The sequence below is a fragment of the Rattus rattus genome, chromosome 12, assembly GCF_011064425.1.
Source record: "Rattus rattus isolate New Zealand chromosome 12, Rrattus_CSIRO_v1, whole genome shotgun sequence".
Taxonomy (NCBI): Eukaryota; Metazoa; Chordata; class Mammalia; order Rodentia; family Muridae; genus Rattus; species Rattus rattus.
Window position 1 is genome coordinate 91,015,608 of NC_046165.1, and position 24,809 is coordinate 91,040,416.

The 24,809-nt window shown below is 42.0% G+C and overlaps 1 protein-coding gene across 2 annotated transcripts in view; it reads left to right on the top strand.

Annotated features, from left to right (window-relative positions):
- Nucleotides 1–24,809, top strand: part of Adk (adenosine kinase) — a 382,119-nt gene that overhangs the window by 169,761 nt on the left and 187,549 nt on the right. For both annotated transcript variants that reach the window (XM_032917960.1, XM_032917961.1), the window contains exons 5-6: nt 7,742–7,914; nt 13,173–13,281. In XM_032917960.1, coding sequence (XP_032773851.1) covers nt 7,742–7,914; nt 13,173–13,281 — 282 coding nt within the window. The remainder of the gene's footprint in view (nt 1–7,741; nt 7,915–13,172; nt 13,282–24,809) is intronic.

Genomic DNA, 24,809 nt, shown 5'->3' on the forward strand with positions numbered 1-24,809 from the left:
TGATGGCTGGAGAGGGAGTTGTCTGCACCAAGTCCACCGGCGACTCCCCCAAGGCTGTTGTGCACCCAGGACTGACACCGCTCCTTCCAGGGTATGCACACATGAGTGCAGGCGACTAAGAGGCCATCGGTGTCAGATCCCTGTACCTGGGTTACAGGCAGCTGGCTGAAGCGTGTGCTGGAAACCTAGGTTGTGTGCTCTGCATAGCAGTGTGGGCTCCTAACCACCTTATCTCCACCTCACACTGTGTGGTGGGCGAGGATTTTCTGGACACTTCCTAAAGTCAGTCATGCCTGCTCACTCTCTTCCCCTTCCTCAGGTATTTACCTGTCAACGCTGGGTAAGACTCGGGACCCTAGGTTCAGTGTTCAGACTCAGTGAACTAAGAGAGCACATGAAACACCACGATGACACACTGTACACACTAAGTATTCAAACTTAAGGTTTTGTGATCCCTGCCATTGACCCTCATGATGCAGACCAAGAAACGGTCTGCCACAAAGGCACAGCCCCTTCCAGATACTCAGAAATTTAACTCACAGCTAGTGTTGTTGCAATTATTGGTAAAGCATAATAGCATTTTTAGGAAAGCCTTTAATATTTAATTTAGCTCAAATATCTTGTTATCTGAAGAAAATATTTTAAATTATAAATGAAAAATACGGCTTTTAATAATTGCATTTAGATTAGGAAAAGTGTGTAGTAGAATTAAAAGACCTTTGGCTTTCGGTAGCATTTAATGTCGCATGGCATCTCCTCTGATTTGAAGCTGCTTGTGTGTCCCTTCCAAGCCAGGACACGCAATGCTCACCATCCCGGTTCTCCTGAGGCTAAGGGAGGAGGCTTTCTACATGTTTGAGGCTAACCTGGGCTTATACAGTCAGTTCGGGGCTAGATTGTGCTACACATCGGGACACCCTATAAAATGAACAAAAAAAAAGCCAACTTTTCTCTCTAGTATAAGAGCTAACTGTGTAAGGGGATCGAGCAGTTTCCTCTAGCCTGTGGGAAATACTGCTCTGAACTCTGATTCTAAAGGAAACAATACATGCCTTAGGCAATCTCTATTTGATTCGTCTTAACAAAAGAGAACTTCATTATGTACAAGCAAGAAACTAATGTCAAAAATAGTGGTAGGAATCATTTTGTAAATCTTGGTAGGATGGGTATAAGAAGCTGTGTTGCCCTGTTGGTAGGCATCTGGATGCCTCAAGGATTCTGATGAAAGTGGGATTTAATAAAACTTGCAGCTGTGTTGTCCTCCCTACCAGCCCCGGGCTGTGGGCTACCAGCCCACAAGGACAAAGGGAACAGAGTAGGAGCAGGGCTTGGATGGCCAGGGAGTATGACAGGAATGACAGACTTCTGGGGTCAGCTCCAGAGAGGCAGCCCAACTTCATTTGGGATCCGTCGAGGGCTGTACCTCTGGGGAAGCGGGTAGGGAGTTCCAGAGTGAGCATATGTGGTCTGTAGCTCAGGTACCAAACACTGCCGAGTTTGCATGGAGAGGCTTTCCAGGAATTGTAGGTGTTTGCTGAATAGGTTATTTGGAGAAGGGAAGCTGAACCTGTGATCTCACCAAGGCTACCTGACATTCCCCAGGTAGGGGTGGGGTGGGGTGGGGTCGGACTTTCCAGACATGGTCAGAGACAGGAAGCCCCTGCTGGTAAGGGGAGCCCTCCCTTTTGTGCCGAGCTCAGAGGGGCTGTCTGAACATGGTAGACTGGGACTTTAATTAGCAGGGTTTTTCCACACAGCCATACCAGATGGTCTACTTTGTTGTTTTGTTTTGTTTTGCTTTGTTTTGTTGGGTTTTTCCATCATTATATTTTGGGGATAAATCCTGGCTGCCTATTTCTGTTTGTCCTTTATTGATTCAGTGAAAGTTTCAGATGATATAAGCTGTTGTTGACAACCATGATTTAGGGTCCGGGGAGATGGCTCATTGGTTAAGGGTGCTACTGCTCTTGCATAGTTCAGTTCCCAGCACAGATGGAACCATTCACAAACACCTCTAACTCCTGCTCCAAGTGATCAGACGCCTCACTGGACCTCAAGAGCACCCTGCACTAAACAGACACACAGGTATACACAGATTTAAAAATAGAACATTTACACAGTATTTTTAAATGAGATTAAATTTCTTTTGGGGAAAAAATTATTTTCCTCGTGAATTTTTGCAATCCCGTGACCTCATTTGAGTTGTTTGAATAGAAGAAATCATCCTTCCCGATGTTTCTGTGTTCTGTCTACAGTCCCTCTGATTGTGCTCCTCCTGTCAATAGCTGGTTCTTGCCGTAATGCAGTACCTGGTTGTGTTTCCTCTAGAGGATGAGAGTTGAGGGACTGGTAATGGGTATGTTAACAGGTCACATAACCATCTCATACACAGGGGAACGTTGTGGTATATATGAATATGTTTCTGTTCTCCGTGCAAAAGGCCTGTGACTCTGCTGTCATACCTTAGCTGCTGTCCACCTTAGCTGCTGTCGGCCTTAGCTGCTGTCGGCCTTAGCTCCTGTCGGCCTTAGCTGCTGTCCGCCTTAGCTGCTGTCGGCCTTAGCTGCTGTCGGCCTTAACTGCTGACCACCTTAGCTGCTGTCCGCCTTAGCTGCTGTCATACCTTAGCTGCTGTCCACCTTAGCTGCTGTCGGCCTTAGCTGCTGTCGGCCTTAGCTCCTGTCGGCCTTAGCTGCTGTCCACCTTAGCTGCTGTCGGCCTTAGCTGCTGTCCACCTTAGCTGCTGTCGGCCTTAACTGCTGACCACCTTAGCTGCTGTCCGCCTTAGCTGCTGTCATACCTGCTGTGTCCACCTTAGCTGCTGTCGGCCTTAGCTGCTGACCGCCTTAGCTGCTGTCCACCTTAGCTGCTGTCCACCTTAGCTGCTGACCGCCTTAGCTGCTGTCGGCCTTAGCTGCTGTCCGCCTTAGCTGCTGTCGACCTTAGCTGCTGACCGCCTTAGCTGCTGTCGGCCTTAGCTGCTGTCCGTCATCGGACGGATGTTCACAGTTGTTTCTCAGTTTTGACATCCCAGTCTTCTTCTCAATTGTGTTTTTCAGTCTTCCTGAAGTGCCTCCTGGTTTTTCTGTCATAAAATTTCCTGCGTCTGGCTTACCTTTCAACTCTTTTTGTGTCTGTGTGTCATTCTTCATCATGTAATTATGAATTAAATTACAGCATATGGCATTATCTTAGGAGTGGCTGGCTCTCAGGCATTATCGACAGTTATAGTCCCCTAAATATTGCAGTTGGGGAAGATAGAATTCATCTGAAAGGTGAAGTTAATATTAATAGAAATCTTTGAATGTGTTGTTAAAGACTTTTAATGTGGAACTCACTATGTCATTTATCCAGTTATAAATTTACTCTGTCTGGTTCCTTGCGTTAATAAGGCATGGGCTTCTATAATCTCATTTGCTGAGAGACGGTGCCTGTACTTCACAGAGTGCTGTTCAATGGTCTGGCTTGGGCCTCTATTTCCCTCCAGGTTTTTCCGTCCTAAACGGTTGCTCCATGTCGCACTTCTCACATTCCTCTGGTTATCTGTTTTATCAGTTTTTGGTAAATTTGTCCTTGCTTCCCAAGCTGTGCCCTTCTAGGCCCACTGTGATCCTACTGAGCGTTTTGTGAGACCGACATGCGACCTACTGAACTGACAAGGCTCCTTCCTCTGGGTAGTTTCGTTTTTCAAGGGCAGCACGATGACATCTGTCTGACGCAGCAAGGACCCCTCCTTCAGGACTTGCCCCTTTAGTATCAAACCGGCACGTTGCTTTCCATGCCTTCACAGGGACTCTGCGGAAACAAGCGTCTCTGTCTCTGTGATGAAAAGGTGGAGGGACGAGGTGGAGGTCGTGCTGACGAGCAGTCGAGGCCTCAGCTGTGGGGGTGGTAGTGCCCACGAGACAGATGAACACCATAGTAAGATTGATAAAATACCCTTTTCTATCACATATGCCATATGCCTCTCTTTGAGGTTCATCGCCAGTTCCAAAGACTCAGACATGACTTTTAAAGACAATTTATGATATCACCTATCTTTGGAAACCTTCTGTTATCCCTACATTGAAATTAATATCTCTCCTGGCTGTTTTGTAGTATTATTGTTTAAGTTCAATTAAACTAATTCAGGTATCTATACCAATAATGACTACATTTTCTGTTGCAGCTACGCCTTTCTGATTCTTAGAGTATCCACAAGATCATATAGTTAATAATTGAATAATTCAGGCTTCAACCGCATTGATAGCTCTCAGAGCGATGGGCTTCTTCTCTTGTGTGCTTCTCGCTCCTTTTCCGTATTTCACTGACATGGACTCAGCTCCTTCATTCCCTTGGGTGTCCTATTGAGTGTTGGTTAGGGTTGCATTGATCAATGTGTCATTGTGACACCTCCCTTGGGAGTCATAAACAAACATCTATTCACGCCAGGTAAGACAGTGCAATGACACATCAAAACAATGGTCTCATCAGAGTTCAGCCTGACAAACCAAGGGTTCATAGGGCTTACTTATAGGAGCATGCGTGAGGGTTACTTCTGGAAGTGTCACCGAGATGTCCCACTCGGGTAGATGACAGACTCCCAAAAGCTACATATTTGGAGAAATTAATCTTCCACATTCTCTACCCTCTACAACGCTGGTTCTCAACCCTTTTGTCACTACACCATAACTGTAATTTTGCTATGATACGAACCATAATATAAATATCTGATATCTTTTGTGGCCCCAGTAAAGGGTCACTTGACCTCCGAAGGGGTCACAACCCACATGTTGAGAAATCCTGCTCTGGAAACTCTGCTGCCAAAGCTCGCTGTGCAGTCAAAGAAGACCTCAAGCTCCCGACCTTCCTCTACTTGAGGTGCTGGGATTACAAACTCCACCCATGCTTGCTTTGGCGTGTTCTTATTCAAGAGCATGTATGTAGATTCCTTAATTATTAGTCCTCACATCACTGAGGTATGCGTGTGCTGTATGTGGCCAGAAGTTTAATGGTTATGATCAGTTTAACTTACTCTTCTTTGAAACATTTTTTCACAATTGGCTCTCCTGTATTTCTTTCAGTGCTTGTTAGCGAGTGCTAATTTCAGTGGGAGAAGCATTCAGAAACTTGCCTCCTGGTAATGCACAGGATGTCATGGTCCCGAGGGTCCCCTCTCAGCGGCCCTGTCTATTATCTGGTATCTGAGACTCCTGTGTGTACCTCTGTGGTTTGCTTTCCAGCTCTCCACAGAACATGGGTATTTTCTCCACGTCTTCACCAACACTCCTCTGTTCTTGCTGTCATGGTCAGTGCTAAATGACAACTAATCATGCTTTTGATTTTGTTTTGTTTTCCAGACAGTTAGTTCTGTTGAGCATCTTCATGTGCTCATTGGCCATTTGGAGAATTAGAAACGCCTGTTCAACGCCCTTGGCCATGTTTCATTCAGGCTCTTTGCTTTATTGCCGTGTGGCAGGAGTTTGTTAGTACTCCGGGTATTAACCTCTCACTGGATACATAACTGCCCTTCTGCCTTATCGATCATTCCTTTGCTGTTCAGCAGGCCTCATTTGCTGTTGTCATCCTTATTTACTTTTGCTGTATTTGAGTTCTTTTTTTTTTTTTTTTTTTTTTTTTTTTTTTTTTTTGAGGATAACCTAGGGCCTTGCTTGCTAGGCAAGCACTTACCACTGAGCTAAATCCCCAACCCCGTTCTCTTTGAATTCTTGAGTTTTCTCTTTTATAACGCTTCTGTCTTCACAAGATGTCCCAGAGGCACATCTGCACAGGGATCCTTTTGCTGTTGGGGGCCTGTTGCTGAGCTGAAGGCTGAACCCTTTGTCCATACAAACGCCTAGGCTGCACCTCTAAGCCACACCCTTACTTTTGAATTCAATAACTCATCCTATTTCCCCAGACAGACTCCAACTCTCCGCTCTCTTGCCTCTCCCTCCCAAGTGTTAGAGGTACTCAGATGGACTGGTCTCATCCCCCTCTCCTCGGTTCGTATATGAATATAGGTTTCTATTAAACGGGTTCATCCAGTTTATTGGCAAGTCCTGACTTTGTCGTTTGTAACATTCTTTCATTGTAAGTAATATAAATAAGTGATTGCACCTGTAGTGTTGATGTGCATCTTAAGGATAAATCTCTAGAAATAGTACTTGTCATCAGGCGGTCACTTCTGCACTTGTCTGTTACTGTTCTGCTTGCCTCTATTCTTTTATCTCTAAATGAATTCCTATACATTATACAAGTACCTTTGTGTGTATATAGATAGATATAGATAGATAGATATGATAGATGTAAATGATATGCATATATATTTAGTATTTCTATACTTATTTAATATATAATAAATGTACTCAGTATTTCAAAATATGTGTTGCTGTTTTTATTTATTGTTTATTGGTATTTTACGTATGAGTATTTTGCCTTCGTGTGTTTCTGTGTACTACAAGCATGTAATACCCATGAAGGTCAGAAGGCATTGGAAACATTGGATCTAAAATTATAGACAGTCATGAGCTATAATGTGTGTGTTGAGAATTGAACCTGGGTCCACAGCAGTCTCCCCGGCCTGCTGTGTTGATACGTTTTTTAGTTTATATACAGAGAATTTTTAGCAACTTCATTTGAAACAAACAGACTTTAGAATCACTTTTAGAATCACTAATAAAGTGTGAGAAGCCTCAGGGACACGAGCTACTTTAAAAGAGTTCAACGAAAGAAATCTATTATGTATCATTTAGAAGAAAAATGCCAAAGTTTATAAGAACCACTCTAGTGACGTGACATTTGTAGTTAGAATTTTAGCACATCAATCTTTATAAATTTTAATATACATACATGCATATGTTTTGCAGCATATATCCCCCAATTCCTTCCATACCCTACACCACCACTTTTTCTCATACCTCATGTGCCTTCTTTCTCTTCTGTCCGTGTGTACACACACACAGACATTGGTGTAGGACCATCTGTCCACTAGAGCATGGGTAGCCTCATAGATCCTAAGCACTTTGCAAGTTTGAACATTTAACTCCTGGTTCTCCTGCCCCCATCTCCCGGGCGTTAGAATTTCAGGCATGTGTCACCGTGCTCAGGCGCCATCTTCAATGGTGATTAAGCACGGACATGTTTTAGCATAATTCACAAATTATATCAAGAAGTATAAAAATATTGATTACCACAGCTTTACGATGCTGCTTATTGAGTCTTGGACACTACGCACAGCTTTGCATATACACTGACTTACGTTATTTCAGTGAATCTTCCCCTACCCTCTGACGCGTGTTTTTATCATTTCTCCATTTTGCAGATTAGAAAAGTAAGCTGTAGAAAGGTTAAGTGACGCCAAGACGGTGGCCCATATCTGTAATCCCAGAGGCTGAGCCAGGAGCACAGCTGTGAGGTTTAGTTTAGCCCGTGTCCTAAAGTACATTGACACTTAACCTTGATATCCCTATAAACAGCCAGCATTTGATTTAAAGTCCATGTAACTTCAGATTCTGGGGTCTAAAGACCTGTTCTCTGTCCACCCACTGAAGTGGTCCACTCTGTTTCTTGCCCTCGTGTAGTAGTAAGACATGTGTGGCTGTATTGTCAAGGTTGTCACTCCAAGCAATAGTGCGCATATTGAGTTCCATTCCTCCTCATCACAAAGCGCACCTTTCATGCCAGCCTCCGTGGCGGAGCCCTGAATTTATCCATTCTGTTTCCGGCCCATCCGTCAGTCCTCTGTGTTCCTGTTTTTCAGTGGATGATTCAGGAGCCACACAGAGCAGCAACATTCTTCGGATGCATTGGGATAGATAAGTTCGGGGAGATCCTGAAGAGCAAAGCCGCCGAAGCACACGTGGACGCCCATTACTATGAGCAGAACGAGCAGCCCACAGGAACATGCGCTGCGTGCATCACCGGTGGCAACCGGTAAGTCCCTCCCAATCTGGAGCGCCCTCTCTGCGGCTGCGCAGTCTCCGACGGAACCCGAATTACAAACACTTTGAACTTCACTTCACTTTAATAACCATTTCTAATGTTCAGTAAACCCTTTTTCCTCGCGTCATTTTTTTACCTTGTGTTTAATTAACTCTTGTACTATTTAAGAATTCCATGCATGTATGTAATGTGTTTTATACAGGCCCCTTCCCTCCCTGGCTGCCATGCACACAGTCTCTCCCTCACAACTGTGTGTGCCCCACCTAGTTCTTGTTACCAGAACTATAATGGGTTGTGAAGAATTCTGTGTGTGTGTGTGTGTGTGTGTGTGTGTGTGTGTGTGTGTGTGCTGGGAAGAACGACAAGTGCTGTTAACTGTTAAGCCGTCTCAAGACCAACCAGCCACCCAGTGCCACCTGTGTGTGCACCGAATGGGAGTATCGACGGTGAGACGGATACAGGGACCACACCCCTGAGGCAGGCTAACTCTGCCTCCCACAGCAGCCATCAGTTGACAGTGCCTCCTCAGCTAAGGCTGGCACTCTATGAGGCCCTCCCCAGCCCATGCTGTAACTGTGGCAGAGCTGATCTCGTGCAGGTCACATGCATGGAGTTAGTTATAGCCGCTCTGAGCGCACATGTGGAACAACTCTGTCATATCTAGCCAGTACTGTTTTTCCATAGACATCTGCTGCCTCTGGCTCTTAACGTCTTCCCACTTCCTCTTTCTTGACGATTCCTGAGCCCTTGGCAAGGTGAGATAAATCTATTTGAACTCACATACGTGCACATATATTTTGAGAACTTTTACCCTGGTAGGCTTCCGTATGGCTTTTTCAAAGGTCTTTAGTATTAGTTGTCCATCCCCATGCTTCCTCCTCTTCTAAGTTCTCCCACCTCCATCCTGTTTAACCCTTTCTGTTCCATTCATCTCACCCAGAATGATTATCATTTCTTTTTTCTTTACAGATGAAAAAACATAACACATTTTCACCTTCCACTCACCAGTTGATGGATGCTAAGCCATTTCTACCTGCTGGGTCTTGTACATAGATCAGTGGTGAACATGGATGAGCAAATATATCTGTCGTAGGATTTGGAGTCCTTTAGGAGTGCGTGCGTGCGTGCAGTGTGGGGCACTGTGTGGTAGCTCTGCTTCCAGCTCTTTGAGGAACCTGCACACTGATTTCCACAGCAGCTGCACCAACAGTGCAGGCTTTCCTTTTCCCCACAGCCACACCTGCCCCTGTTGTCTGGTTTCGTTGTTGTGTTATTTTATCAGTTTTGGGTTTGTTGTTGTTGTAATCTTAGCATTGTCACTGGGGTAGGATGTGATTGTTCTGTCTACTTTTAGTTTCAGTTTATTTGAGGCAGCACCTTACACTGCAGGCCAGGCTGTCCCGGCTCCTAGCAGTCTTTCTACCAACACCTTCCACGGCCTGGGACTACGGGAGTTGGCCTTCCCGACAACTTCCTCTTTGGATGTTTCTGTTTGTTAGCAAGATTTTGTTTATTATTTATGTATCGTGATGATCTGTCGCGAATGTGTGGAGGCCAGTGGGCAGCTTTGGGAAGCTGTCTCTCCTACTGCCTTTATTATGGCTTCCTAGGATTAGAGTCATGCGATCAGATTTCAGCCATCAGGCCTGCTCCTGCTGGGCTACCTCACGGCCTTTTGTGGTTCTAGGTTGGTTTTTAGTTAGACCTGCTTTTGAATTCAGGAGGTATATCGCAACAAAAAGCTTGAGATTATCTAATCTAGTCTCTACCTTGAATAATTAGGCTTAGGAAAAGAAAATGTTGTGTTCAGGATTTTACATCATGTAATTTGCTGAACTCGCATCAGAAGAGAAAGAATGATCTTGTCAGCATAACCTGATAACAGACTATGAGAATCTGCTTACAGAAGCACGTGTGCCACAAGGCTTCCACCGCTGTTACACAACACCAGTCCTTAAGGCAGCACTCAGTCAGCAGCCAAGTCAAGTGTCTCAGCTCAAGCCTGTACAATTGCAGCATTTAAGAGGCAGAGACAGGAGAATCACAAGCTTGAGATCCAGGATGAGCTCTACAGTCAAAACCTGCATGTGAAGATGAGAGTGGAAGTGGAGAGAAACACGCACATGCACACACACACACACACACACACACACACACAAACATGTGTACACACACACACAAACACATATGTACCCACACCACACACACAGACAAACATGTGTACACACACACACACAAACACATATGTACCCACACACAGAGACAAACACGTGTACACACACACACAAACACATATGTACCCACACATACAAACACGTGTACACACACGTACCCACACACAGACACCTTTTTTATTACATTTCAGAAACCCCTTTATTATTCAGATAGCAAAGTGGCATCACACTATAGTAATAGTGCCCCTCCTGGGGTTACTGTACGACAGAGGATCATAGGTGCTATTACTCTTGAAATCAAGAGAAAACAAAAGACACTCAGAAAAAGAGACCGGGTCAAACAACCAGATCAGGTCACACAGCTGCAGAGTGACTAAGTATGACATTTTGCAGTCAAACGTGCTATATTAAAATGAGTCAGAGAAGCCCCGGCGCTATGTGCCTGGTGGGAGACTTTTCCCAAATGTTCCCAGGCAGACGTGGAGAGAACTGAGGTGACCAGGTCTTCATCTTACGGTGAGCTTCTCGCAGACCCTTTCCATTGCCTGAGTCTTGGTATGGAGCAGAAAAATCCAAGCATACCCCAAACCCTGGAGAATGGACCCTACTGGGAAAGTTACCCTGCATGGACCACGAAGCAGAAAAATCTATAGAGCGGGCAGGCGGCTGGTGCTGTTAGTCATAGACCTCCTGGTCTCCAAATCTTAAGTCTTCATATCGATCTCTATCCGGGCCTTCCACGCATTGGTTTTACTCACTGCTTTGTAGCTGTCCGTATTCCTGCAGTGTCTGTGTACATCTCTAACATTATTAGCACCATATTCGCCTTCCTTCTCCTCTGCATGGGGAAAAGAAAACCACTGTTTTTGTTACCATTTTATTAGAATCCTCAGAACTGACCCACTTTAGATTTTAATCCACTCCAATATTTGCATTCTTCCTACTTGCTTTTGTTTGTTTGAGTTTTGAGACAGGGTCTGCAGATACAGTCCTGGCTGGCCTGGAATTTGCTACTCTTTCAGTAGCAAATTTACAGTCCTCTTTCTCGCCTTCTGTATTTTGGCCTCTAGCTTGCCTCCAGCAGAAACACAGTAGGACCTGACATGATTTTGGGTGCTGAGGACCAGTGTGGACAAGAGCTGTAAAGTAGCATAGAACTTTCGAGAATAATTAGGGGGCCAGTCATTTTCAGATCTTTCCTTTAATATGGGGTGGTGGTGGTGGAGGTGGTGGTGGTGGTGGTGGTGGAGGTGGTGGTGGTGGAGGTGGTGGTGGTGGAGGTGGAGGTGGAGGTGGTGGAGGAGGAGGTGGTGGTGGTGGTGGTGGTGGCGGAGGTGGAGGAGGAGGTGGTGGTGGTGGTGGTGTGTGTGTGTGAGAGGGGGTTTAGGGGGAAGGAGAGGGGGGTGAGAGGGAGAGGGAGAGAGTTTTCACTTCTCTTTGACTACTCAGTATTCAAACCCAGGTCTCTATGTATTCAGCTCTCCACTACTCAAACACTATCTGCTTAGAACTTTGCCTCATAGCAGCTTTCCTAAGAGAAATTTTATTCTTCAAGTATGATTTTCTCCCATTAATAATAAATTGGTCAAGTTTTCCTTCTGACATCACAAAGGCTAGAATAAAATTGGTAAATTGTCATTATACACTAAATTGCTATTTAAACAATTACTAGGTTTTACAAATGTCAAAAGCTCGATTTGCCCACCGGTATCATGGCCATGGCGTGTTTTTCAGATGGGATTGGGGCTGGAGACTTAGCACAGATGGCGGAGCGTCAGCTTGGTATACACAGTACCCAGTCCCACATAAACGAGATGTGGTAACTTATTTCCATAATCCTAGCCCCCTACCCAAGAGCTTGAAGCAGAAGGATGAGAAGTTCTAGTCTGGATTTTAAGAAAAAGGACGTAAGAAGTTGGGTGGGGAGGGGCACTCTATAACATTAATGCTGGACTTTGGGCAGAATCGGTAGATTTTTCTTTTTCCAGCTTCTGATAATTAAAACTTAGAACTAAAATGTAGTTTTACAATTCAGATAAAAGTTAGCAAGATCGTGTTTCAGTGAAAAATTCTCTCCATCACTCTTAGGTTGTTTATAAATTAGGGGTCGATTCTATCCCTGATAGCAAACAAAAGAAATAGTAGCAATTTTTTTATATATATTTATATTTGGGTTCAAATGATTTGTATCTGAGTGTATTGTTGAGGTTTCTCCTAGTTTTCTTTTTTTTATTTCAATATAAACAGAACCTATATTCAGGAGTAAGTTAAGATAAATGGAAAATTGTTTTGGAAGAGAAACTTTTCACTGAGGTGGACAAATGAAATATCCCAAGTCGCAGATGGTGAGGTCATTCTTCTGCAGAGCGTACTTCTGACTGCTTCAGCTTTCAGTAATAGAGAAAAATGCTAAATAATCTTATAAATCAGATCGGAATGAGGGATTCATATTTCTATGAAATGTAAATAATTTTACCTCATTAAATTGAATATTTGAGCTAAAATTAAGCAATTTCAGTGGCACTTAATAACCAGGTTTTAGATCTAGTATGCTGGTTAATTTTCCAGCTGTAAAATCGCCCTGCCCGGGAGTTTTCTTCCAGGCGATTCTAGGTTTTAAAATGTAATAGTTTCAAATTTATTCTTCACAGTAATATGATCGGGTTTATATGTGTATTTTATGAAATCAATCCCATATTGGGCCCCTAAAAACATTTAATTAGTCAATTATAGTTCATTGGTCCTATTTTTATAAAGATTTTTCTACCATAAAATGAAATTTTGGTTTATGTAGATTTTCTATTTCAGAATGACCTTGTCTCCTATTTATTAACTGCATTTTGAACTGTGTAACTATATTAAAAGTAAACCTTATTTTGGAGCTAAGGAATTCATAAACCAGACTTATAACTTGAGGTAATGCTGGTTTCCATGTCTCTTGTCTTTAGGGCATCAATCTTCTTCACCATCAGCAATATCAGCTTTTGAAGAATTTGTTCCTTTCTGTATAAAATACCTCACAAGGGTTTTCATGTTTTATAAGTAACATGCATTTCCTTTTTCTTGGGGTTTTAGGTCTCTTGTTGCTAACCTTGCTGCCGCCAATTGTTATAAGAAAGAAAAGCACCTTGATCTGGAGAACAACTGGATGTTGGTAGAGAAAGCCAGAGTTTACTACATAGCTGTAAGTGAGCTCATATTTGGAGTCCATGTGAGAAATATAGACTGTTACTGATTTATCTTAATTTTTTTTTTTTTTTTTTTTCCGGAGCTGGGGACTGAACCCAGGGCCTTGCACTTGCTAGGCAAGCGCTCTACCACTGAGCTAAATCCCCAACCCCAATATCTTAATTCTTAAAGCCCTATATGTACTCCTAAGGTACCTTTCTCAAGCGTATGCTTGATTAATTAGTGTAATTATGCAATAGACATAGAATCTTTATGGGTCTGAATGTGTGTTACCACTTTCAAGTCTACTGCTTTAGAAACATAAAACTGCTCAGTCACACAGAATGTTATGCTGGTAAATCCCTTTCATAGGGTCTTTGGAAGTAGTTCTACAAACATATTTTTGGCAATTTATTATAAATGATATGAGCATTGTGGAAAACAGTGGAAGTATGCCCTGCTAACAGTTTGAACTTATTTGCCTAAAAAGAATCATAATTGCTATTTATTCCATAGTAATTAGCATGACACCTTTTAGTTTAATATTTCAGCAACATTGATTGTGACAAATCTCTTAAATTTGAAATAGGGCAGCATGTAATTTGAGTTAAATTCTCTGACATAAAAATAATTGGTTAAGAATTAATTTCCTAATGTTGAAAGTACACTAAAATTTCTCTTGAATTAATCGACCTACGATTACCTAGTCGTAATATGAGTTAAACATGGCTGCTCACCCAGGAGTGTAACCTGTTTCTTGGTGGTAGGATCTCATGTCACATACAGTTTGGAAGAACAGCTGCTAACATTCTGGGCTGTCTGAAACAGCCGGCACAGCGTGTTTGAAGTCGGTTTTCTTGTAAATATGCGTTTATTGAGGATATAATTATTTACTCAGTCTGGTGTCAGTGTCCCCTACAGGATGTTTATAAGCTCTAGACTTAGAATATGAAGTGTAAATGCTTACATGGGGCTATAGCATAGAAAGTCACCCTACATCTTTTGCCAGTACATGGAAACCATTGCTAGAATTCAAGACTTTCTGCCATTAGTACTTCATTTTAGTCCGTTTCCTTAAATGGTTTCATTTCACTTTAGGGCCTATTTTGTATGTTTTTGTAGTTTGGTTATTTGTTTGAGACAGGATCTCACCACGTAGCCCAAGCTGGCTGCAAATTACAGTTCAAGTAGAAACGCACCTACTTGGAAGCATGATGATTTGATGAGTGTGTGACTGTAGTGGAAGGGTACACTGGACTGGATCTGGTTCATTTTGAGTGAATGGTGGAACTGTTGTAGTAATATGGAAGACCCAGCTTGTAATAACTCATTACTGCTTTCTTCTATTTTGTTTTAATCAATCTGAATGTAAACATAGTGTTACCCTGTGTTTGCAAGTCCTTCGCACTGCCAGATGACCGTTCTGCTCATCTATTGATGTATTTCAGAAGAGGGGATATTTATTCATCTATCCATCCATCCATCCATCCATCCATCCATCCATCCATCCATCCATCCATTTTCCCTCCTTCCTTCCCTCCCTCCCCTCTTACTCACTTGCTTTTCATGAAGTCTGACTTGGTGACCGAGGTGAGCTGAAGGTCAGTATAGAACCTGGATTTGCGAAGCAGTGTGAACTCTTGCTTCAGTCTCCTAAGGATTGGTGTTACAGCTGTGAGCCGCGATGCCCAGCTCGCTGTTCGGTTATGTGTGTGTACACCATGCCCAGTTTGAAAACACTTTATATACCCATGATGCTGTACTTTTTAGTGGCCATTCAGTAGATGGTTAAAATGTGGAATTGATTATCCGTTTAAACATGTGCTGCACGTGCATGGCCTTCCGTGGAGACCAGGAACCCCCTGGTGCGGTACTGAGACCACCAAACATTCTTATCTCCTGAGCCAGCTCTCCCTCGTCTCCCTGGCTTTGTCTCACTTGCTGTGTCATGGTATTCCTTTCCTTCTCCTTCAGTCTTGACTCACTTACATTTAGCACATCTTGTGGAAAGCAGATAGTCGTATCCTATTTTTTTCCAACCTGACATTGTCTACCTTTGAATTGGAACCTGTATACCATTTTTCTTGAAGGTGAATATTGGTGTAATTGGGTTTCCGTTTGTCTTTGTATTTACCCTTCTTATTCTTTATCTTCTTCTTTCCTCTCCTTTTATGAGAATTTAGTATTTTTACTCCCACCGTGCTCCTTCTCTTCTGTCTCAGTCTCACTCTGTTTCTTTCTCTCTGTTGATTTAGAGTTTGCTAGCACACATCATTCACTCACCAGACTTTGTTTTCAGATGATATATGACTTTTACAGTGGAGAAACTTGAAATACCATATCTCCATTTTGTCTCTTCTAGTCTGCTTTTTTCCTTCATTTTTTATTGGATATTTTCTTTACATTTCAAATGTTATCCCCTTTTTCAATTTCCCCTCTGGAAACCCCCTATCCCATCCCCCCTACCCCTTGCCTCCATGAGGGTGCTCCCTCACCCACCCACTCCCTGCCTCTCTGCCCTGACATTCCCCTACACTGAGACATCAAGCCATCACAGGCCAAGGGCCTCTCCTCCCATTGCTGCCCAATAAAGCCATCCTCTGCTACATATATGACTGGAGCCACTCAGAAGATGGAAAAAACTCAGATGTCCTTCAACAGAGGAATAGATACAGAAAACATTGTGTACATCTACACAATGGAGTACTACTTAGCTATTATAAACAATGACTTCATGAAATTCATAGGCAAATGGATGGAAGTAGAAAATATCATCCTGAGTGAGGTAACCCAATCACATAAGAACACACATGGTATGCACTCACTGATAAGTGGATATTAGCCCAAAAGCTAGGAATAGCCAGGATACAATTCACAAACCGCATGAAGCTCAAGAAGAAGAAGAAAGACCAAAGTGTGGATGCTTTAGTGCTTCTTAGAAGGGGTAACGAAAGTGCAGGAGGAAATATGGAGACATAGTGTGGAGCAGAGACTGAAGGAAAGGCCATCCAGAGACTGCCCCACCTGGGGATCCATCCCACATGCAGTCACCAAACCCAGTCACTATTGGAGATGCCAAGAGATGCATGCTGACAGGAGCCTGCTATAGCTGTCTCCTGAGAGGCTCTGCCAGAGCCTGACAAATACAGAGGCAAATGCTCTCAGCCAACTTTTGGACTGAGAACGGGGTCCGCAATGGAGGAGTTAGAGAAAGGACTGAAGAAGTCAAAGGGATTTGCAACCCCATAGGAAGAAGAACAATATCAACCAGCCAGAGCTCCCAGGACTAAACTACCACCCAAAGAGTACACATGGAGCCACTCATCTAGTCCTTATGGAGCCACTGTTGTATTCTAATTTTGTGGTAATTTTAATTGTTTGGTTTGTAAATAGGTTTTTTAGTATGTAATCCACAAAACATACAATACACATTTTACTCTTATATTTACAAACACTGTTTTGTATAATTATATAATGTAATTATGTTATTTTTAAAAATAATCAAATAATGAGAAACCGTACATTTTTCATATAATTTCCATTTCAGTGTCCTTTGTTTCTTTCACTTGGTATCAGGTTTCCATTCAGCATCATTCCCTTCGCCCGAGAGCACACTCCCCAACGGTTCTTGTATTCAGATGTATTAGTCATAAATGCTTTTAGCTGTCAGGTTTGAAAACATCTTTGTTTATAGTTAGATGTGAGTGATATTTTTTGCTACGCTTGTTTTGCCCTGCCAATTTCATTTCCTTTCCTTCTATGAGCACCATTGCCCACTCTCTTCTTCCTTGAATTATTCTCTCCCCTCCCCCCCCCTCCCGGGAGCTGAGGACCAAACCCAGGGCCTTGCACTTGCTAGGCAAGCGCTCTACCACTGAGCTAAATTCCCAAACTCCTTTGGATTATTCTCGATGAGACAGCTGTCATGCTTGTTCTGGTTGCTCTATATGAAACATCTCCCACCTCCCTCTACCCCTTTCCCTTGATGTTTCCCCATTTATTACTGGTCTGACTGGTTTTATGATGATATCTTAGTAGATCTTTCATGTGTCTTGGCTTGAAGTTTGCTAAAGTCCTTGAGCTGCAGTATTAGAATTTGTATCATCTGGGTGTTTTTCAGCCATTGGTCCTTCAGAGTTTCTTTTCTGCCTTCACATCTTTAGGCAGTGTTTTATACAGTTCGCTCCTGTTCATTGTTTCTTTGAATTCTTTCTCTTTGTCTTTTACTTCAGCTTCTTTATTGTGAGGTGCCTCCCTGTTCACAGCATTTTCTTTTGGAGTATCTAAACGCTCATTAATTTGTCTAATGTATCTTAAATATCAGCATTGTTTTCATGTCTAAAAACTGATTGAAGACATAAATTATTGCTTGTCTCAGCCTAACTTTTAGAATATATAAAGCAGTAGGACTTGAACCCTTTGAGGTTGATTATCAGATATTTACTACACAATTCAAAACAGTAGCAAAATTACAGTTACAAAATATCAACAAAGACGATTTTATAGTGGGCACCATCACAGCATGAGGAACTGTTTTAAAGGGGCACAGCAATAGGAAGGTTGAGAACCACTGATATAAAGTACAATTAAAATAACTTTTATGACATTCTCTATTAACTTCAGGGCAGTTTGGGTGCTCTATACTTCTTTAGGAGTAGTTGTACGTGTGTGTCACATTTTTGTACTAACAGTTACCTAACTGTCGTGTTATTGTAAATTTCAAGGTTGCTTCTGGGATACAGTTATTTGTAACAGATATTGTGGTTTGAAATCTTGTTCTTAGGATTCTTCTTTAGTTCTATCCAGAATAGTACATATTTACGATATTGGTTCTTGACCAGTAGCGATGTTTCTCTCTTGGGGACATTTGATAACATCTGAAGACAGCTTTTTGTATTATGATGACCAGGTGGTTCCTACAGGACAGGGGAGTTCACTTACAATCTTATAATCATGAAATAACATGCCACAGTATATTCCATTTTAAAATACCAATGTATCCATTTTAAGAAAAATTGTGGGGCTAGAGAGATGGCTTGGCAGTTAAGATCAATGGCTACTCTGCCAGAGGTTCTGAGTTCAATTCCCAACCACCACATTGCTCACAACCATCTATATTTATAGTTCCAAGGTATCAGATACCCTCTTCTTGTATGCATACATACAAGGAGACAAAACATCCAAATACATGAATAATCCTAAAAGAACAAATTGTAGCAGTAGGGATGTAGCTGATTGCTAGGAGCACATTGCTATACATATGTAAATATAGGTTCCATCTCTAGAACATGTAAACGATCATCCACAAAGGGATTCTTTCCAATTCTCAATTTTTCTGTGGAGCTTCTGATGCCTCTCTGATACTCTGCTACATCTATACTCTGATATATCTATACTCTGATACATCAATACTCTGATACATCTGACACTCTGATACATCTGATACATCTATACTCTGATACATCTATACTCTGATACATTTATACTCTGATACATCTAATACATCTAATACTCTGATACATCTATACTCGGATACATCTGACACATCTGATACTCTGATACATCTATACTCTGATACATCTATACTCTGATACATTTATACTCTGATACATCTAATACATCTAATACTCTGATACATCTATACTCGGATACATCTGACACATCTGATACTCTGATACATCTATACTCTGATACATCTATACTCTGATAACATCTATACTTTGCTACATCTATACTCTGATCCATCTATAACTTCTTGGCTCTCAGACTATCAGCTGTTTTTTCTCTGGTTTTGTTGACTGAGATTGGAGTTGAAGATGTTTAGTTGTTCCCTGTGTCTTGCTTTGTCTTGGTAGTTCTGGTAGTGGTAGTAATGGTGGCAGTGGTGGGTTTTGTTTTGTGAGTTTTTGTTTCGTTTGTTTTGTTTTGTTGAGACACAGAGTCCCTACATAACCGAGGTGGGCTTTGAACTTGAAGTTTACAGTTGTTTACATGCCTTGTTTACTAATTCTGTCAGTTCATTGTTTTGTTATTCTTTCAGCAGAGATCCCTACATTGGTCCTGGGTTTTTGTCTCTTCATGATTTGCTTTTCCTGTAAGATTCCCTAGATAATTTTTTCCTTTGAATCTGACCTGTTAATAACATCTCCATGTTCATTCTGTACTGACTTTTTCTGGAACATGGTATTCATCTCCAGCTGCAGACTTATGTTCTGTTGACTCTTTCCTCTTCATTATCTCCAGACTATTTTTCTTTTTCTTTCACCTGTGAGTGTCAGAAAAGGAGAAAACCACCATTGTTAAATATATTAGACCAAGTCTTCTGTTGAAAACAGAACTGAAAATAAGTGATAAGAAAACAGCCTTTGGTTGATGCTAAGGTTGTTTCTCTCTCTGCAATTGTGCCAAAATAGTCTAGATCCTGTTAAAAACCCCTTTATAATTTTAACATAAATCTGAAATCTTTTCCCTGAGATTTCTGTGCATATATGCACAATTACTAATGAAATGCTTTTGTGATGTTCTTACTGCTTTAATTCCACTGTCAGTACAGAATGACTTCATTGAGAAATCTATGCGTTATCTCTAATAAACTGTCTTTCTGGAGAAGCTTGCACGTTTAGAATACACTGTAAAGAACTAATCAGAGGAATGGAGACATGGCTTAGTGCTTAAAGACACTTGCTCATGTATGGGACTCAAGTTTAGTTCCCAGAACCTCCATGGCTGCTCCTGACCATCTCCCACTCCAGTTCCCTGGCATCTGGTGTCTCCAAAAGCACTGCATCCCTGTGGTGCCCACTTGTACATTCAGACACAACACTCACAGATACACAGAATAATCAAAAAGCAGATTGTCAGATCTGAAGCTTAACTTTTTGTGGGGAGAGTTTTATACTTTAGGGACAAGCAGGTACAGTGGTGGACATTTATAAGTCAGCCACTCAAAGGCTGAGGCAGGAGAGTCACAAGTTCAAGACTACACTCAGCAACATGGTGACATCCTGTAAGAAGGTTGATTTTTGTTTGGCTCGTATTTAAAGAAAGCCTTGGATACTAAAAAGATATTTACAGTAGCTGGAGATACAGCAATTGGTAGAATGCTTGTCCACCAGTGCAAATGTGGTTCTGCTCACTGGCACGAGTATCAGAAGGTCACCGTCATCTGTGGCTCCATGTATAGTAGGTTCAAGGCCTGGACTACAGGAGATAGGGTCCATAATTTACCTGCCAGCACTGGATAAAGAGTTAGAATGCATATATAATGAAATGGACAGTTGGTGTGTCTGAGCACTTATCTTTTTGCAGTGTGTTCTGAAATGTGCTTAAACTGATGAATGGGTATAAAGCAGCCACCCTTTGATTGTATTCCAGTGTTAAGTGCGCTACCCGGTGTTCTTTCCATTAAGGAGGAGCAGTAGCTGTGAAAGCAAATGGATCTGCCCTGCCATACTTAAGAGAAACTGAGAAATATAAAGAGATGAGTTTAACATAAATAGCACTTGCTATATGTTGAGATTCGCTTCCCTTCTCTTCAAAACCTAGCAGCGCTTTACCAATTTACAGACTTTCAATTATTGCTTTAACCTTGTTAGTTCGTAAAAAAGTTTTTAAGACCATCTTTTGAAAACTATACTCATAATAATATACTTTGGCAAAAAAAGGTGAACTAATGGATCTTTTTTAAAACTTCAGATATCCTGTGCAAGATAATTGATTAAACAATAGGTCATACTTCTGTATAAAACACTTAAATAGAATTTAAAGTGCTTCTTGAAATTTAGTAATTAATCTTTGAAATATTCTTCCGAGATTATTAAAGAGGCGGGACAGTTGAACTACACTTGACCTTTTATCTAAAATGTCATTTTTTGAACTTTTATGTATTAAAATTTCCATTGTCTTGGTCAAATAGGTGTTTACTATATAGATTTATTCCCTGTTTTTTTTTAAACTCTATTTTTTACAAGTGTCCTATTCTGGACTGCTTTTTTGCCTTTTTAGGGCTTAATCGATCATATTGAGCCTTTATCTGAAAATGACCTTGCAAGTAACCTTAAGGTGCACCTTTAAAAACTTAGAATAGTAAGTCGGCCATAAAGGTGTAAGCCTATCATCCTCAGCCTCTGGGGTCTGAGATGTGCTGGTCTACTTTTTGTCAACTTGACACAGCTAGAATAATCTAGTAAGAGGGAATGTCCTCTAGTAAGTTTGCCTGAGGCAAGTTTGTAGAACAGTGTCTACTAAAGATTGATTTACTCGCCCCAGCCTACTGTGAGCAACAGAGTCTTGAGCAGGGGTCCTGGGTGGTATAAAAAGCTGAGTGAACAGTAGACCACAAGGCCAGTGAGCAGCACTCCCCACTAGTGTCTGCTTTAGTTCCTGCCTCTAGGCTTCCACTCTCTTGGGTTCCTACCATGACTTCCCGCCATAAGGGATAGAGAGATGTGGAAGTGTGAGCCAATACCCCATTTCCTCCTCCCCCCAAGCTGCCTCTGCTCATGGTCTTTATCACAGAAATAGAAACCAAATTAAGACAAACGATCACATGAACTCAGGGTGTCAAGAGGCCAGCCTGGGCAGCACAGTATCACCACATCCCAAATAAAAAGTAAGCAGATGAGTAAAACACTGAAGTTAAGAAGGTGGGGTTTTTGGTTTGACTAAAGCTTTTCGTGGTAGTGCATATACAACAGCAGACACGCATCTCTGCCATCAGCGGTTTAGAATCCTGCGGGCCAAGTTGGTATCTCCTTAAGTAATAGCCCAAACAGTAAAGTGTAAAATGAGTATAACATCGTAGATAATGTGAAAGAGTTGATTATTTCTCTCCTCAGTCTCACACACAGAGAGAGAGACAGAGACAGAGAGACAGAGACAGGGAGAGACAGACAGACAGACAGGGAGAGACAGAGGGAGAGAGACAGAGACAGACAGAGAGACAGAGAGAGACAGGGAGACAGACAGACAGAGACAGAGAGACAGAGACAGACAGAGACAGAGAGAGACAGACAGACAGAGACAGACAGAGAGACAGAGAGAAACAGGGAGACAGACAGACAGACAGACAGACAGAGACAGACAGACAGAGACAGAGAGAGACAGACAGACAGGGAGAGACAGACAGACAGAGACAGAGACAGACAGAGATAGACAGAGACAGACAGAGACAGACAGAGACAGAGAGACAGACAGAGAGAGAGAGACAGAGACAGAGACAGGGTTTGATACCAGGTCTCACTTGCAGCCCAGGCTCACCTCAGTCTTGCAGCCATTCTCCTGCCTCAGCGTCTCCAATGCTGGGATTATAGGCATATACCACTAGATTGAGCTATCATTCTTTAATTGTCATTGTTTCTTGAGAAAATTTTCAGCAAGTTGAATTCTTTTTCGCCCTGAGAATGACCTTGAACTTTGGATCCTCCCGCCTCTACCTCCCATCTGCTGGGATTGTAAGTTTATACCACCATGACCAATTTATGACAGGCTGGGAACCAAGGCAAAGGCTTCATGAATGCAATGGAAATCTCTCTACCAACTGGACTACAGCTCCGACCTCCCAGCCTTCTGAATCCCGTCCGTGTAGTTTTCCCAGAGAGATACCTGGTGATCGCTTTAATAGATGCAGCTTTTCAAGTTGGATAAAATGTTCATGCTACCACAAAGGAAAGGAAATCTTTGCTAATATCAATGCCAATATTCAATTAACAGAATAATCTTTTTACCTATTTAAAAGAAATAAGGTAGTCTTGGTTGTAAAAGCATAGACTTAGTAGGTTGGACACTTTGGGTTTGTGGGCTTATTGCAGTGTAATGAGAGTTTAGAATTTCATGTGAGATTGGAAATCGTGCTCATCCTGGTCTCATTTGTAAGAAAACAAGCATGTGTGCTCATGTAGCACCGAAAGTTAATTAGTAAATCATGCACTCAGGTGTCTCTGCTTCTGCTTCCTTCCAGGGTTCCAGAGCAGCAAGCAATAGCGTGAGAAAATTAATTTCACTGACTATAATAAATATGAACGAGAGGGAAATATATAAACATTATGGCGATAGTGTATATTTTATGGGGTATTTGTTTGTCTTTGAAGAGGTATATAAATTGAACAAAAAAAAAAAAAAAAAAAAAGGCCCTGAATATCGGCAGGCTGTATCCCACCATGTTTACTGATCATATTATAACATTTTTATAGTTCAGTATGATTTAATCAATAACTTGTGTTATCTCTGCCCACCAGACAAATGTGATTGAATCAATTTTAACAGCTTTATTTTGGTATCTCTGTGTCATTGCGTCCACCATTTCATACACACAGTTCAATGGATGCTCCCGTAGTTATAGAATTCTGCAGCCATCACCATAATCCAATTGGAGGACATTTATATCGTCACTGAAATACAGTCTAGCGTCCATTAGCAGCACCCCTGGATTTCGTCTTCTGCTCACTCGCTTCTCTCATTACAGCGCCTGAGTGCCACACTGCAGAAACCCCCGTTGCCTCCAGTCAGACTAGAATGCTCTTCTTTGTCTGTTGGCCAATATAATGGGAGTGACGCGTGTGTTCCGGTCCTCTGTTCTTGTTTTTCTATTGCAGGTCTTCAAGATCCTTTGACTTTTATTCTAATTAATTTCTTCAGTACAAGCATGTTTTAGAGTAGGTTCTTAAAATGCCAGTATTTTATCTGATTTGTGTAAAAATGTGATAAATGGGGGTCTGTGGGGGATTTTTGGTTTTTTGTTTGTTTTTGTTTTATTTGGGGGAAGGGAAGTAGGATGAAGCAAAGTGAGCAGCCCTCTTCCTTCCAGTCCTTACCCTGGAAGACACGTCTTTACATGTGTCTCTGTACCCATCAGTCATGCTCAGAACAGCGTGGGTTTCGCATCTGTATAGATGGATCTTCTGAGTCCAGGCTCGTGAGTTCCCTGTGGTGTTTCAGTGTTTGGCCTCCTTGCTTACAGATCCCTAAAGCTCTAGACTTGCAAAACTTACTCATGATCTCCCTTTCATAATACTGCTCCTCTGTCACTAAAGATAGCAGACAATTCTAAATCATTGAAGGTTTCTGAAGGACAGACGGCTTCTCTTCCACCTTCTGCTCCTCTTGTCTTGTCCAGTGCTCTCTGACAGTGTGGCCCACCCTCGTTGGTTTCCTCTGTAACTCCACTTCTTCTACACCACCTGCTTCCCACATCACACTCCACCCGGCCTCCGCAGCAGCCTGTGAGTGACTTCTTGCTTTAAAGCATTAACTTCTGCTTTAATTACTTCTGGGACAAATCCAGCCCATTTTTAAATGTATGTCAGAATTAGCAATTAAATGTCAAGGAGTTACCCACCCAGCAGTGTTTTTAGTTCTCTCTTTCAGAGTGACATACACATAACAGAGTTAACAAACCCTACAGCCCTCGTTGAAGCCCTCAGATATGTTTCTCACATTTTGTATGGCCTCTAGGTTTACTGTATCTTTAATATGAAATTGGTGATAAACTCAATATAGGCTTTAAAATGTTTTAAGTAAGGCGCTTACCTAGGGAAGGCCTAAGGC